Source organism: Myotis myotis, unplaced genomic scaffold, assembly GCF_014108235.1.
Source record: "Myotis myotis isolate mMyoMyo1 unplaced genomic scaffold, mMyoMyo1.p scaffold_m19_p_2, whole genome shotgun sequence".
NCBI lineage: Eukaryota > Metazoa > Chordata > Mammalia > Chiroptera > Vespertilionidae > Myotis > Myotis myotis.
In genome coordinates, this window is record NW_023416324.1 from 153091566 (window position 1) to 153105398 (window position 13833).

The 13833-nt window shown below is 38.2% G+C and overlaps 1 protein-coding gene across 1 annotated transcript in view; it reads left to right on the top strand.

Moving 5' to 3' along the window:
• The window catches only part of GAP43 (growth associated protein 43), a 99870-nt gene extending 86451 nt beyond the window's left edge, over positions 1-13419 (top strand). Inside the window, exon 3 of the mRNA XM_036347135.1 lies at positions 12733-13419. Coding sequence (XP_036203028.1) covers positions 12733-12821 — 89 coding nt within the window. The 3' untranslated portion in view covers positions 12822-13419. The remainder of the gene's footprint in view (positions 1-12732) is intronic.
• The last annotated feature ends 414 nt before the right edge of the window (positions 13420-13833 follow it).

The following is a 13833-nucleotide window of genomic DNA, read 5'->3' on the forward strand; positions in this document are numbered from 1 at the left end:
TCCCAATGTCCCCAAATAGCCAAAGCTATTACATTCTTTGCCACTAAATATAAGTAAAGAGCTTTGGCATCTTTGACTAAAAAGAGAAAAATTAATACAAATAAAAATATTATTTGTTTTGATATAGTTCTGGTTGTATTCCAGTAAGTGCTATTGATTCTGAAAACAATTTTTCACTCACAGGCAGTGCCACAATTTGACAGGCCCCAGGAAGCCAAAACTCACAATGAGTGCAAAATGAATTCTCACAGTAAGAGATGGAGATTGCATTTATTTATCTACATGAAAGCATAGAGCACAAACACCTTCTCTAGGGCTTTTTTTGTTACAATAATGTTTTTTAAAATTAATTTCAAAATTGAGTTAAACCTTCTCAGTTGATATTTTAACACTCTGCTTTCATTGGGAAGTGGAGGGAGTGGTAGATGGGGGAATGGCATGCACTTTTATTTCCTCTTCTTCACAACCTAATCATGATCTCTTATAGATTCCTAGATATGACAGTATTTGTAGTAATTATCAATAATTCTGGACGTTCATTACCTAATAACTCTTTAGTCATTCAGTTTATAAAGCGTTCCCAAAGCAATGATGACTATTCCATCTAAATTACAGTTTTAGAAGTCCCCATTTCTTTTCCTCTCTGCATGAAATATCCACTTCATTTCTCACAATCTGTACTTAATATGTTGAAGTTTGATACAACAATAATCCTCCGCCCTGTGGTTCTGCAAGCCACCGGACTATCTAACATTATTTCTGACCCTGGCCGATGTGGCTCAGTTGGTTCCTGTGTACACCATAGGGTGGTGGGTTCGATTCCTGGTCAGGGCACATAACCAGGTTGCAGGTTCAATCTCCAGTCAGGCCATGTGCAGGAGGCAACAGATCAATGTTTCTCTCTCTCAAAATTAATTTTTAAAAAATAATAAAATTACTTCGTGTAGCCCTTATAGCAAAATTATACTGAACTTACCTTCTTTTTCACAGCAGAGAAAATAAATGGAAGGAGGGAGGAAGGAAGTAGAGAGAGAAGTGAGAGAGAGGGAAAAGGGGAGGAGGATAGTAAAGAGGAAAAGGGGGGAGGAAAATGTATATAGTATATTTATTTAGGACTACTGGAGAGACAGGTAAATTAAAATCAAGTAATAGAATCCACTCATCCCCCAAAGTTGTGAGAGATGTAGTATTATGGAAGGATTTGCTGAATTGTAATTAGCTGTGTGACTTTGGACAAGTCACAGAAACTCTCCATCTTCAGAGGGAATGAGGGGCTGAGATCAGATGATCTCTAAGATCCCCTTCAGCATCCACTATTCTGTACTTTTACGAACAATTACAAGCTGACTCTGTGACAATGTATACAGATTTTACATTTTTGTCCTGAATTGTGTGGTTTATCCATTTGCATTGATAAAATTAGCAAGACAACTGCCAAGTCTTTAGTTTTCTTTGTGCTGTGTAGATACAGCCATAAGGGAAAATTAAACAACAAAGACAAATAATTGTCTGGTGTATTGCAAATACAATCAAACACATCATGGTGAGTCATAGCAATGCCTGAGCTGAATATAACTCACAGACTTAGTGCTTTTATTTTAAAATTTAAATGTTGCCCAAGCAATAGTTATTCATACACAGGAAAAGTTTTTAGGTAGCTGCATGGCTATTGGAGTGACTCTTATGGAGTTAGAATTATGTCTAGTTTTGATTTCTGTATTTTAACCCTGGAGTCAGAGAAGTAATTTAATCACATCACATCAGACTGTGGAATTTGAAATACCTAGATCTGCTTTTGCTTTTAAAGACAAATATTAAAAATGAAAACTTTGTAAAAAGGCATATTAACTCATTCATTATATGTTAAAACATTATAAATAGTTGAATTTTAAAATGTAAAGCAGTATAACCCAGATTGTTCACTAACTTTTTCAAGGTCTGACAGACACAAATGACTATGCTTTTGTAACTGATCACTAGATAAGACCTAGGGTGGCTCATTGTTGAAAACAATATTGAAAACAATGAGAATAATAGAGATACCTAAGGAAAAACAAACAAAATGATGTATGATGGCTAGTATGATGCTTAAACAGCTAGTATGATGCTTAAGCAGCCAGTTTCAATAAATGTGAAAAGGTGCTAGGAATAAAAACTAAGAATAAATTCAATGACAAATGACAAAGAAACATGATTAGCCTGTTTTGTTATAGATGGGGTGCCCTCTGTACCCCAGCCATTACCAGTGGAAGTGGAGTTTTTGTGATGTCATAAGGAAAGGAATTTAGTGAGATTTGAACAGGAGGATGAGTGATCTTTATTTCCATGAAATTAAACTCCTGGGTGTCCAATGTCCCATTTCTGTCTATTCTGCCATGGAAAAAGTCCAATCTTGCTTCAGCAGGGCTAGAATTATGGGCACTGACAAGAGTCTCTGTTCCCCATTAAAGCACAGTCCAGTCCAGTCCAGCATCTGGCTAGTTTAGCTCATGTTCCCAGCTGCAGTCCATTGTGTGTGGGGTCTGCATGGCCATTGTCTATGCAGCTGCTTAAGAGAGAGGAAGCTTTTTGTTTGGGGATTGTAACCAGTAGCTTAACCAATTAATCCTTGAAGAACTCACATGTTTGCATGGCTTCACCCTCCTAGCCAATGATCCTTTGCCTCAGGCTAGCTAGACTGACAGACAAGTACCTTCCCTACCTCACCCAGACTTCACTGCCCATGTGTCCATCTCCCCCTTTGTTTGAGTCCTTCCCCCAGATCACTGGGAATGGACCCAGGGTTCCCTGGGGCGTGTGAAGTTGTAGCTTCCTGATGAAGCTGCTCAGATGACCACGCTTATAATGTTTGCCCCCCTACCGCCCCCCGCTGCCACTTTGCTCTGTTCCTATTATTAAGATTAATAACTAGCTAATTATGATGATGACAGTTTGATTTTTCCTCATCTCCTAAGTATGGCTCTAAATAATTAACATCAAATACCTAAGTTCTGATTTTTAAAAAAATTACTAATTTCCTCCTAAATGCAGTGGGAGGAATTAGAGATCATCCTAGGAGTGGGGTGGGGGAGGGATCATGTTTTTATTAGATTCCCCAAAAGTAGGGTATTTCTGTGCCTGGATTTCTTTTAAGAGAATGGTTCCTTCCTACTCCATCTGTTTTCTCTTTATTCTTTAAAATCTGCTGTAGTTCCTTGCTTCAGAAGGCCCAGAAAAGAGAAAGAGTTGTGCATAGGTAGAAAGAATTACCCCATCAGAATGCCAATTTCTCTCCCAACACATGCCCTGTCCCCAGATAACTGCAAAGCTTTTTGGAAATGAAAAGGTCTTTCTCATCATGAAATTGAAAACTTTCACTGTATTTGATTATTTTCCATAAGGTTAAGGGACAAGACATTTTAGGTCTTTTTCAAGTTTTGAATTTGATAATTATTGAGTAAGGGAATTTTTCTTAGATAGATATCATAAACCTGGAGATTTGTCATCTTCTATAATTTGCCTGCCAGATACAAAATTTACTACATAGTCAGGGACAGAGGACAATTTGGTTCTTGCTCATTCAGTATGGTAAATTTTTGCTACAAAATTTTTTGCTACAAAATTTATCCTCATATAGAGCTAAGGCTGAGGATAAGTTGTTTCCTTTTAAAATCAATTGCCTGCTATTCTCCAGGTATGAAATAGAGAAATTGTTCTGTTCTCAATAGAGGCAATATCATAGGTGATTGCCTTTTGAGACATTCCTGTTTAGCAGCCTTGATTCTTGCATCACAAAATCATGCCCTTCAAGTTTGATCGATGCCCATCTTTACCCTCACAGTCATTTCTGAACCCTGACCCTTGACATCAAAGCCTTTTTTTAGAGTTTTTAATTTCATTTTCATTCTACAAGCAAAAATTTCATAAGGCACAAACTCTTCTTTCCCTTTCTTTGGATATTTGAAGAAACTTTCCTCTTGATTGTGGGCTAAGATTGAATGAGCATAAATGTGGAGAGAGGAAGAAGATAATTCATTCATTAGGCACATAGGTGAGCAAGTAGTGGCACTGTATTAAGTTCTTTATTCTCTCATTTAACACTCATCACAAATCTATGAGGTAAATATTATTATTCCCACTTTACTGATAAAGAAATGGGGAAGCAGGGAAGATGTATATTGAATACTTACGTGTGAAACCCCTTAGAACAATGATTGGCACATAGTAAAAATTAAACCAATGTTAGTTCCCTTTAAGTCATGTAATAATAGTTAACACTTATTGAGCACTTATTGAAACACACCGTTCATTATTAAGTACTTTAAATAATTAACACATTTAAATATCATAAAAAGCCCAGGAGGCAGGTACCAATATTATCACCAATTACAGATAAATTACAGAAAAGGAAAATGAGGCAATAAGAGGTTAAATACCTTAATCAAAATCATGGTAAATGTCAAAGATAGAATTTTTATTTATTTATTTTATTTATTGGGGTAACATTGGTTCGCAAAACAATACAATTATACAAGTCAATAAAACATCATCTTCACACTGCATTGTGGACCCATCGCCTCAAGCAAAGTCTCTTTCTGTCCTCCTTTTCCCCACTTTGTCCACCTCCAACTCCTCCTCACCCTTTTCCCCTCTGGCTATCACCATAACTGTTTTCTGTGTCTATACATTTTATATATATAAAAATCTGCACATATACAATTTATATTTATAAATATAAATACATGTAAAATATATTATATATAACAGACAGCTGTCAGTCTGTTCCATGCATCCATGCCTCTATTTCTATTCTGTTCATCAGTTTATTTTGTTCATTAGATTCCTTATATAAGTGAGATCATGTGATACTTATCTTTCTCTGACTGGCTTATTTCACTTAGCATAATACTCTCCAGGAACTTCCATGCTGTTGCAAAGGGTAAGAGATCCTTCTCTGTTACAGCTGCATAGTATTCCATTGTGCAAATCTACCACAGCTTTTTTATCCACTCATCTATCCATGGGCACTTGGGCTATTTCCAGATATTGGCTATTGCAAATTACACTCCAATGAACATAAGGGTGAATATATTATTTTGAATTAGTGGTTCAGGTTTCTCTGGATATATTGCCAGAAGGAAATCACTGGATCAAAAGACAGTTCTATTTTTAATTTTTTAAAAAAAATATATTTTATTAATTTTTTACAGAGAGGAGAGGAGAGGGATAGAGAGTTAGAAACACTGATGAGAGAGAAACATCGATCAGCTGCCTCCTGAACACTCCCCACTGGGTATGTGCCCGCAACCAAGGTACATGCCCTTGACTGGAATCGAACCCGGGACCCCTCAGTCCACAGGCCGACGCTCTATCCACTGAGCCAAACCGGTTAGGGCTATTTTTAATTTTTTGAGGAAACTCCATACTGTTTTCTACAGTGGCTGTACCAGTCTGCAGAGATAGAATTTAAATGCATATATTCTGGCTCTAGAACCAGCTCTCTTATCTAATGGGGAAAGAAGGTCAAACATCTGATTTTTGATGGCTTGGTAGACATTTTATATAGAGAATGTTTAAGAAGTTTTCAAGATCAAACTGTATTTCCTTTAAGTTTTGTTTTAACTTTTTAAAATCTCTGGGTCTTTTCTCCTTTCAGAAAAAACACACTAACTTTTGTTCTATCTGTTAAAAACCCTAGATTCTATAATTGAGCAGCTCTATTTAATTAATAAATCACTGTATTCTTATTTTCTAATTAGAGTTAGAGACTTTACAGGAACATTCTAGGGGAGAAATTGTCTTAGTCATTTATCTGGGAAAGAAGATTTTGGGGGTTTTGGGGTCAGGATTACTATTTTTCTTCCTGGGATAGAAATGTTAAACTTGATAGGCGTTGTTTTGGGGTTTTTTTGTTTGTTTGTTTTTACCCAAATCCCACAGGTTGGATTAAAATCTTGACGTATTACCTACTGTACTTTAAATTTATAAAGTCCTTTCAAATACTTTTTTTTTTTTTTTACCTCCAAACAACCTGCAATAAGGTGGGGTGGGCATTACTATTCATATTTTTTCATAGATTAGGAAACTGAGGCAAAGAAAGGAAAGGTCACATGACTAATTGGTTGCGCAGTCAAGGCTAGAACATAAATCAGCTTGACCCTAGGCCTCAACTTCTGAGAGAAGGAGTGTGTTTCAGGTATCCTGCCATGTTGCCTCTGAGTATTCTTCTTGGTTAAATTCTGCTTTGTTCTTCTTTGAAATCCTAAAGTGAATAGTATTGTAAGCAATAGGGTTATACTCTCTTTCAAAGGCACAGAGAGCAAGGAGGGGACATAGGTGATATTTGCACCATTCTGTTGGCATCAAAATAGTGTACACTGGTTCAGTGCTTTCAAAGGAACTTGAAATGTAAAATATGATTATGAAAAGCATAAAATGTGGATCCAGTAACCACCAAAAGCCATGATCAGGTTCCAGATCGACATCTGGTACACAGCTCAAGAGGAAGACCACGTAAGTAATGAGAGGGACATATGTGAGTTAGCTGCAAAATGTTTTTTTATCGCTTTCCGTTGAGACTTTGAGATGATGATACTTAATACTCAAGAAAGATGAAAATAAAAAAAAGGAAATGGAGCAAACACCCCAGCCCAGTGGTGACTGGTAGAGTAATTGTGGGCATGGCCCCAAGATGATAGCAGCTTCTATTTAATCAATGTTGACAAGGCTGGGGAGAGCTGGGCAGGTCCCAAGAGGTAATGTTTTACTCGGAAATCCACTCAACCTAATTTCAGTAATGTAGGGCTGCGGAGGGGCCTGGACCAGAGCCAGTAAACAGGGCCATTAGAGCTCAGTGTAGGCGATGGCAGCTGGGAACACCGCCATCCCTTCAGCAGCATTGCAGCCGGCTGCCTGGCTGACACGCAAGCAGCCGCTGCTGCATATGCTCCTGGTATTTGTTCACCAACAGAATGTGCAGACGTGCTATTCTCACCCTTTCGAGGAAATGAATGGAATGAATAAAGGCAAGAGCAGTTTCCAGAATCTATTTCAGCAAGGATCAGAGAGCCAGTTTGGTGTGCATTTTTCCAGGACCACTGTGAAGGCTTCCATGGATCCCCTTACTCTTTCAAGGCTACCACCACACAGTTTCCAAGGGGCATAGATATGACTTCCATCTTTATTGGCATCTAAACGTGGTCTTGGTATTTCTTTAGAAATGGTTATTGTGAATCCAGAATGTGAAACCTACTAGGGTTTTTCCTATTTCAAAACTTATGAGATTCATTCAAGATACTCAACTTTGCAAATCCCAGGAGAAAGTATACCTCTTTGTGCTGACTTCTTACCTAGCCACTATGTTTTCTTTTATGCCTCCTTCTCCAACAAGCAATACACATGCCAGTAATTACTAGCATATAAATTCTAAGAAGGTCGAGATCATTGCTTGGCGTTTTCATTGCTGCATCACCGCTGCTGTGTTTTCAGTGCTTAGAACATTGCATGGCACATAGTAACTATGGCCTAGAACCTTTCACCAAATGAATAAATGAGTAAATTTACACATTTTTCTTCTCTTTTGAAGCATCCTTCAACTCTAAGACATTAAGAAGATATGGCTTTACTGTGTATGATGTGCACTCTCTCTTTTGAAGTTAACACAGAAAATGATCAAATACATGGAGACTGCTAGAGAACGTGGTGATTTCTAAGAGGTCTTTGAGCCTGGAAAAAGTAATGTTTTTGTCAGGGTTAAAATGTCAAGGCTGGAGAAGTTTATAGCTCTTTACCAGATTCTAACATGGTCTGTAAAAACTGACAGACAGTAATTTTTGAGAATTTAAATACTATTTAATATAAACATTATCAAAGCTGTCAATTTTGTTAAAAAAACAAAACAACTTTTTCACCCCTTTCAGACCAAACCACTAAAATGCATCATCATTTGTTTTTTCTTTGACATACTCCTTCTCATAATAAAGCTGGATTTGAGGGTTGATTTCCCCTGGTGAAGAATTGTGGAGAGAAGCCATCACTAGATAGAATATTAATGACTCCTATAGAGGATAAATTCACTGGCCACCTAAGATGATAAATAGGTAGGTAGGTAGATAGATAGATGATAGATGATAGATAGATGATAGATAGATAGACAGATAGATAGATAGATAGATAGATCGATCCTGTGATTAATTTAATCTTGCTCTTTTCATGTAATGTCTTAACCAAAATTACAATATCATTATTAGATAAACATCTAATTGAACTTCATTAGCATGAGGTTTTTATGTTTAATATAAACAAAAGTATATTCAGAGCTAAACTGAAAAACAAAAAGTGTTTTCTACTCTTGAACTTGATGGATTTCAGCTGTCATAGCAGCAATTGCAGGTTTTCCTTATTTTCCAGCTTCAGACCTTGTACTTTCACTCACTTGTCCTATGTCACTCGGTATTAAAAATGTCATGTAATTTTTAGCTTCTACAGCCTCTTCTTAAGCAATGACTATCTCAGTGGGAGGCTGATCCTCTAGATGGGAAATGTGATTAATTAACCTAATTGGGTCATGATAATTGGAGTGACCAACTGGCCTCAGCCATTCATCTATCTTTGACACTCATCATGATGATCATAGTTTTTGCACAAAATGCTAAAGATTACTGTACATATTAACTAATTCCCAGCATTTAAAAATTATGCAATTAACACCAGAAAGTACTAAGACAAGATTTTATATTATATTAGAGACCTGGTGCATGAAATTCGTGCACTGGAGGGTGGTGTCCCTCAATCCGGCCTGTGCCCTCTCACAGTCTAGGACCCCTCACTCCTTACTGCCCGCCTGCTTGCTGCTCCTTACCACTAGGCTGACTGCTCCTTAGTGCTCCTGCCACCTCTGCTGCGTTCGCCAGTCATGAGCCTGGCTTCTGGCTGAGTGGTGCTATCCCTGTGGGAGCACACTGACCACCAGGGGGCAGCTCCTGCATTGAGTGTCTGCCCCCTGATGGTCAGTGCGCGTCATAGCAACTGGTCATTCTGCCGTAATGGTAGCTTAGGCTTTTATTATATAGACTAGAGGCCCCGTGCATCAAATTCGTGCCCGGGGCTGTGGGTCCCTCAGCCCAGCCTGCACCCTCTCCAATCTGGAACCCCTTGGGGCAGTCGGACATCCCTCTCACAACCTGGGACTGCTGGCTCCCAACCACTCACCTGCCTGCCTGCCTGATTGACCCTAACTGCTTCTGCCTGTCAGCCTGATAGATGCCTAACTGCTCCCCTGCCTGCCTGGTCGCCCCTAACTGCCCTCCCTTGCTGGCCTGGTCGCCCCTAACTGCTCTCCCCTGCTGGCCTGATTGCTCCCAACTGCCCTTCCTTGCAGGTCTGATCGCCCACAACTGACCCCCCCCTGCCTGCCATCTTGTGTCCACATGGAGGCAGCCATCTTGTGTGTTGGAGTGATGGTCAATTTGCATATGACCGCTTTATTATATAGGACAGACAAAACTAATCAGGATTCTTCCCTCCATTCTGAGCAGTTTTTACCAAGATCTGTTTTTAGAGTTTATAGGCCCCAGGCTTACATACCTGTGGACTCCCTACTCTAGTTCCCACTCTGTGAACACCCACTCTTCTTGGGCAAAGTTAAAGGCAGAAAGAGCAATCTTAAGTAGAAGCTGCCTAGATGGCTCTGTCCTAGGTTAGAATTCCTTGCTGCCATTCATAAACAGTGTGGTCTTAGGTAAGTTAATTCATCTTACTGTGCCTCAGTTTCCCACCTATAAAATTGGATGATTAAGGTACCTGTGAGAATTACTAGTAAATAAAATGACACAGAATGAAATACGTAGAATGTTCTGAGCATAGAGTCAGGGTCAAATATGTTAGCTATAATTAAGTGCTTTAGGGGCCAGGGAAGTCATAAGTCATGATTCTTTCTAGGCAGAGAGGCTGCTGGATAGAAAGGTAAGAAAATATAGATATACAACCATATGGTCAACATGATTTATTAACTACAATGACTTGTCTAGAGTCAGCATCAGTGAAAGAAAGAGCAATTTAGCAATCCCCAGAAGTTATTGCTGACATTCAGGCTCAAATGGACCTGTTTATCTATAACTCAGGTTCTGTTCTCAATAAATTTCCCTTTGTCTGAGGTTCAAACCTTTATCAAACTCATATGCAGTCTCTCATTTAAGTGGCTCTAACTAGAGCAGGCATATGGTTCACATCTGATTGCCTGTTTTCTTCATTTGCATGTAGGTTTACTTTTTTAAAGAAATATTGGTATGAGTTCTTAGCTTACCTCACTTTTGTGGTTATAAAATGTTGTTATTTTAGATTTTCTTCTCCCCATAATTCCCTGTGGTCTATAAGAATTTCATTGAATCCACTGATTTGACACATTCTATTTTTACTAACTAGTTGTCCCTTAATCTAATACAAAAATAACCCCTTTGTTTATTATTCAATAACATAAAACAAGTATAAAATCACTCTCGTCTCATATAAAATATGTATATATTATTGTGTGTTCAGCTGACTTTAATCCCAGCTAACTGACTGACATGTTACCTTTTGTAGTCATCTAACTGAACTTTATCAGTTTTAATTATATGACTTTTATTTTACACTAGAGGCCCAGTGCACAAAATTCATGCATGGAGGGGGGGTTCCCTCAGCCCAACCTGCACCCACTCCAATTGGGGGCCCCTTGGGGAATGTCTGACTGCCAGTTTAGACCCCCTAGGCAACCCAGCACTGACTTCTGGTCTGGTTGAGCCTTCAGTCGTTATGACCCTGGCTCTTTATTATATAGATTTTGGAACAACAATTTGTTTTTAATCATGGAAGTTTTGTAGGTCACTCAAAACCCGTGAACCCTAGGTACTTAGTTTCCAGTGCTGAATTGATAAAACGGATTTGAGCTGAACCCCCTCTGGTTGAGTATGGCAACCTGATACAATGGGAAAACCTGGTCATGAGAAAATCTTATGATTTAAGGAAAATCTCTTCCTTTTCCTGGACTTTAGTTTCCTCATCTATGAAATAAGGATGTCCATTCATTCTTGCATTCAATAAATATTAATTGAGGGCATTCCCTGCTCTAGGCAGGGGTTAGGAGCTAGTTGTTCAAAGTTGAGCAAAATAGATATTGTTATTGACCTTGAAGAGTTATGGTTTAATTACTGATGAATGATCTTAAAGGTCCTTCTCACTGTTGACATATTATGATTATAGATTTCATTGTTTGTTAAAAGTTTATTATAAAAGGCTTAAACAAGAGCAAGGATATTTATTGTTTCTTCACTGCTTCGTCTCAATACTTACAAAAATGCTTGGCACATTACAGGTGCTTGAAACAAATGTATTGAATAAATAAATAATTATGTTTCAAATACTTTGAAGCATTTGAGGAGAGAATATGTAGATATTGAAGCTCTTTTAATAGAAAATAGTAGCGACTTCAATTAACAGATGCATGTCAAGTGTCACCTTTTCCCCTAAGCCCAGGCAAAAATGTCAATAGAAAGTGGAGAAATTGGGGGGGATTTAACCTGATTGCCCACCAATGGGGGACAGAAAGTATGACTGTTTCTCAGGGTTACCTAAATTTTTGTTATTTTGTTTTCCTCTTTTGAATTCTGTTCCCTTAATTCCACAAATATATAATTCTTCTCACCTTACCCAACCTATGTCCACCTTTTATTTTGAATGTTTTAATCTCCCTCAAATCATACATACTAGCTCCTAAGATTTTATTTTAGGAAGAGAGTTTTGAAGTATTATTTTGCTCCTACAGTTAATTCTTCTAAACAGTTCAAATCAATATTCTATTCTTTTGTAATTTGAAGAGGGCACTAAATACATTGGGCAAGACTGGGAGCTAACTAAATTCTATAAAAATATTTCAAATTGCTATAGAAGGCCCTCGCTAAAATAAATCTGGAAACTTTCTTTTGGCAGAACATTAAATGATTCATTAGCATACTAAATTTCTGTAATACATGAGGAATGCTGCTGGTACATAAAGTATTATGATGATCAGAATTTAGTTAGTCTCATAGAAAAAATTTTGCTGGAAAATATGATTGGTATGTTGTGTCTTTAATGGTTAATAATGGTCATTTTGGAAGGTTTTGGCCTTTAAAAATATTTATGAGTAGTAGTAGATAGTCTTACTAAAATGACTGCAATTAGGAAATAGCTTAAAGTCTTCTACAAACACTCCAAAAATCCCCATTGAATACACTTATTCATAAGGCAAGTGTGCTTTGACAGCTTTAGCTTTAAGGGGCTGGGCAAGTATTTCATTTTCCAGCTTTTATAATACTAGAAATAAGGGATGAGAGAGTGGGGATGACTGTTCAATGATCCACATAAAGTACTTGTCACAATTAGTCTGACACTAATGAAAAATATGAAAGATTATTGTTGATTCCCAGTGTTAAGAGTCTATACATGGATACTTTGATTGTAAGGCTGAGAGATTAAAGACAATGGTAATTTCTGTGTGGGCTCCTTGCTCCCAATATCATAGCTCCTGAGCTCTTCATATGTGTCACTGAACAACCTTCTGGAAGTAACTCTCCTGAGCTTGGAAATTATATTACTAAGACAGCAATCTCCTTTCATCGTAAAGCACTTGTGAAATGGTATGAAAAAAAATGCATTGCACTATCATGTGAACAGATGAGAAAAAAATACTAACTCTTCTCCCCCTCCCTACCCCTCCCATCTTGTTTTCTTCCTCAGAAGCTGCAGATGAAACCAAACCTAAGGAAAGTGCCCGGCAGGATGAGGGTAAAGGAGAAGAACTCGAGGCGGACCAAGAACATGCCTGAACTCTTAAGAAATGGCTTTCCACGTCCCCGCCCTCCCCTCTCCTGGACCCTGTCTCTCCCCACCCTCTTCTCAGCACCACTCTGAAGTTGCCCTTCCTGTCCTGCTCACGTCTGTGAGTCCGTCCTCTCCCACCCACTAGCCCTCTTTCTCTCTATGTGGCAAACATTTAAAAAAAAAATAAGCAGGAAAGATCCCAAGTCAAACAGTGTGGCTTAAACATTTTTTGTTTCTTGGTGTTGTTATGGCGAGTTTTTGGTAATGATGATCCAATCATTTTGGGAAATTCTTGCACTGTATCCAAGTTTTTTGAATTGGTGCGTGTGGCCCTGTGGGAGTCCACTTTCCTCTCTATCTCTCTCTGTTCCAAGTGTGTGTGCAATGTTCCGTTCATCTGAGGAGTCCAAAATATCGAGTGAATTCAAAACCATTTTTCTTTTCCTCCTTTTCAATGTGATGGAATGAACAAAAAGAAAAAAATTTAAAAACCCAATTTGTTTTGAAAATAAATAAATAAAGCAAATGTGCCAATTAGCATTACTTGTGGCTCTAAGGCTCCTTTTTCAATCTGAATATTAATAAACCATGAGAGTAATCCAACTCCAATGGCTCTGTATTTCTGTTCCACCTTATCATTAGTTGGCTTGACACACCCTCTAATTGGGATCTTACATTTTATCTTCTTTCTAGTCTCCCATTCTTATACTGGCAACCCTGACAAAGAAAAGACAATGAAGCTTAAGGCTCTGGCCAGGACCAATGGCTTTGGTCCTCAATGGAATGGTTGGGGCCGTATTAGTTCGCTAGGCTGCTGTATCAAAGTGCCACAGACTGAGTGGCTTAAGCAACAGAGTATTTTCTCATTGTTCTGGAAGGTTGAATTCTAAAATCAAGGTGTTGGTAGTATTGACTTCTTCTGAGGGCCATGAGGGTAGGATCTGTTCCAGGCCTCTGTCTTTGGCATATAAATGGTCATCTTCTCTTTACCTCTGTTAATTTTCTATGGCTATTTCT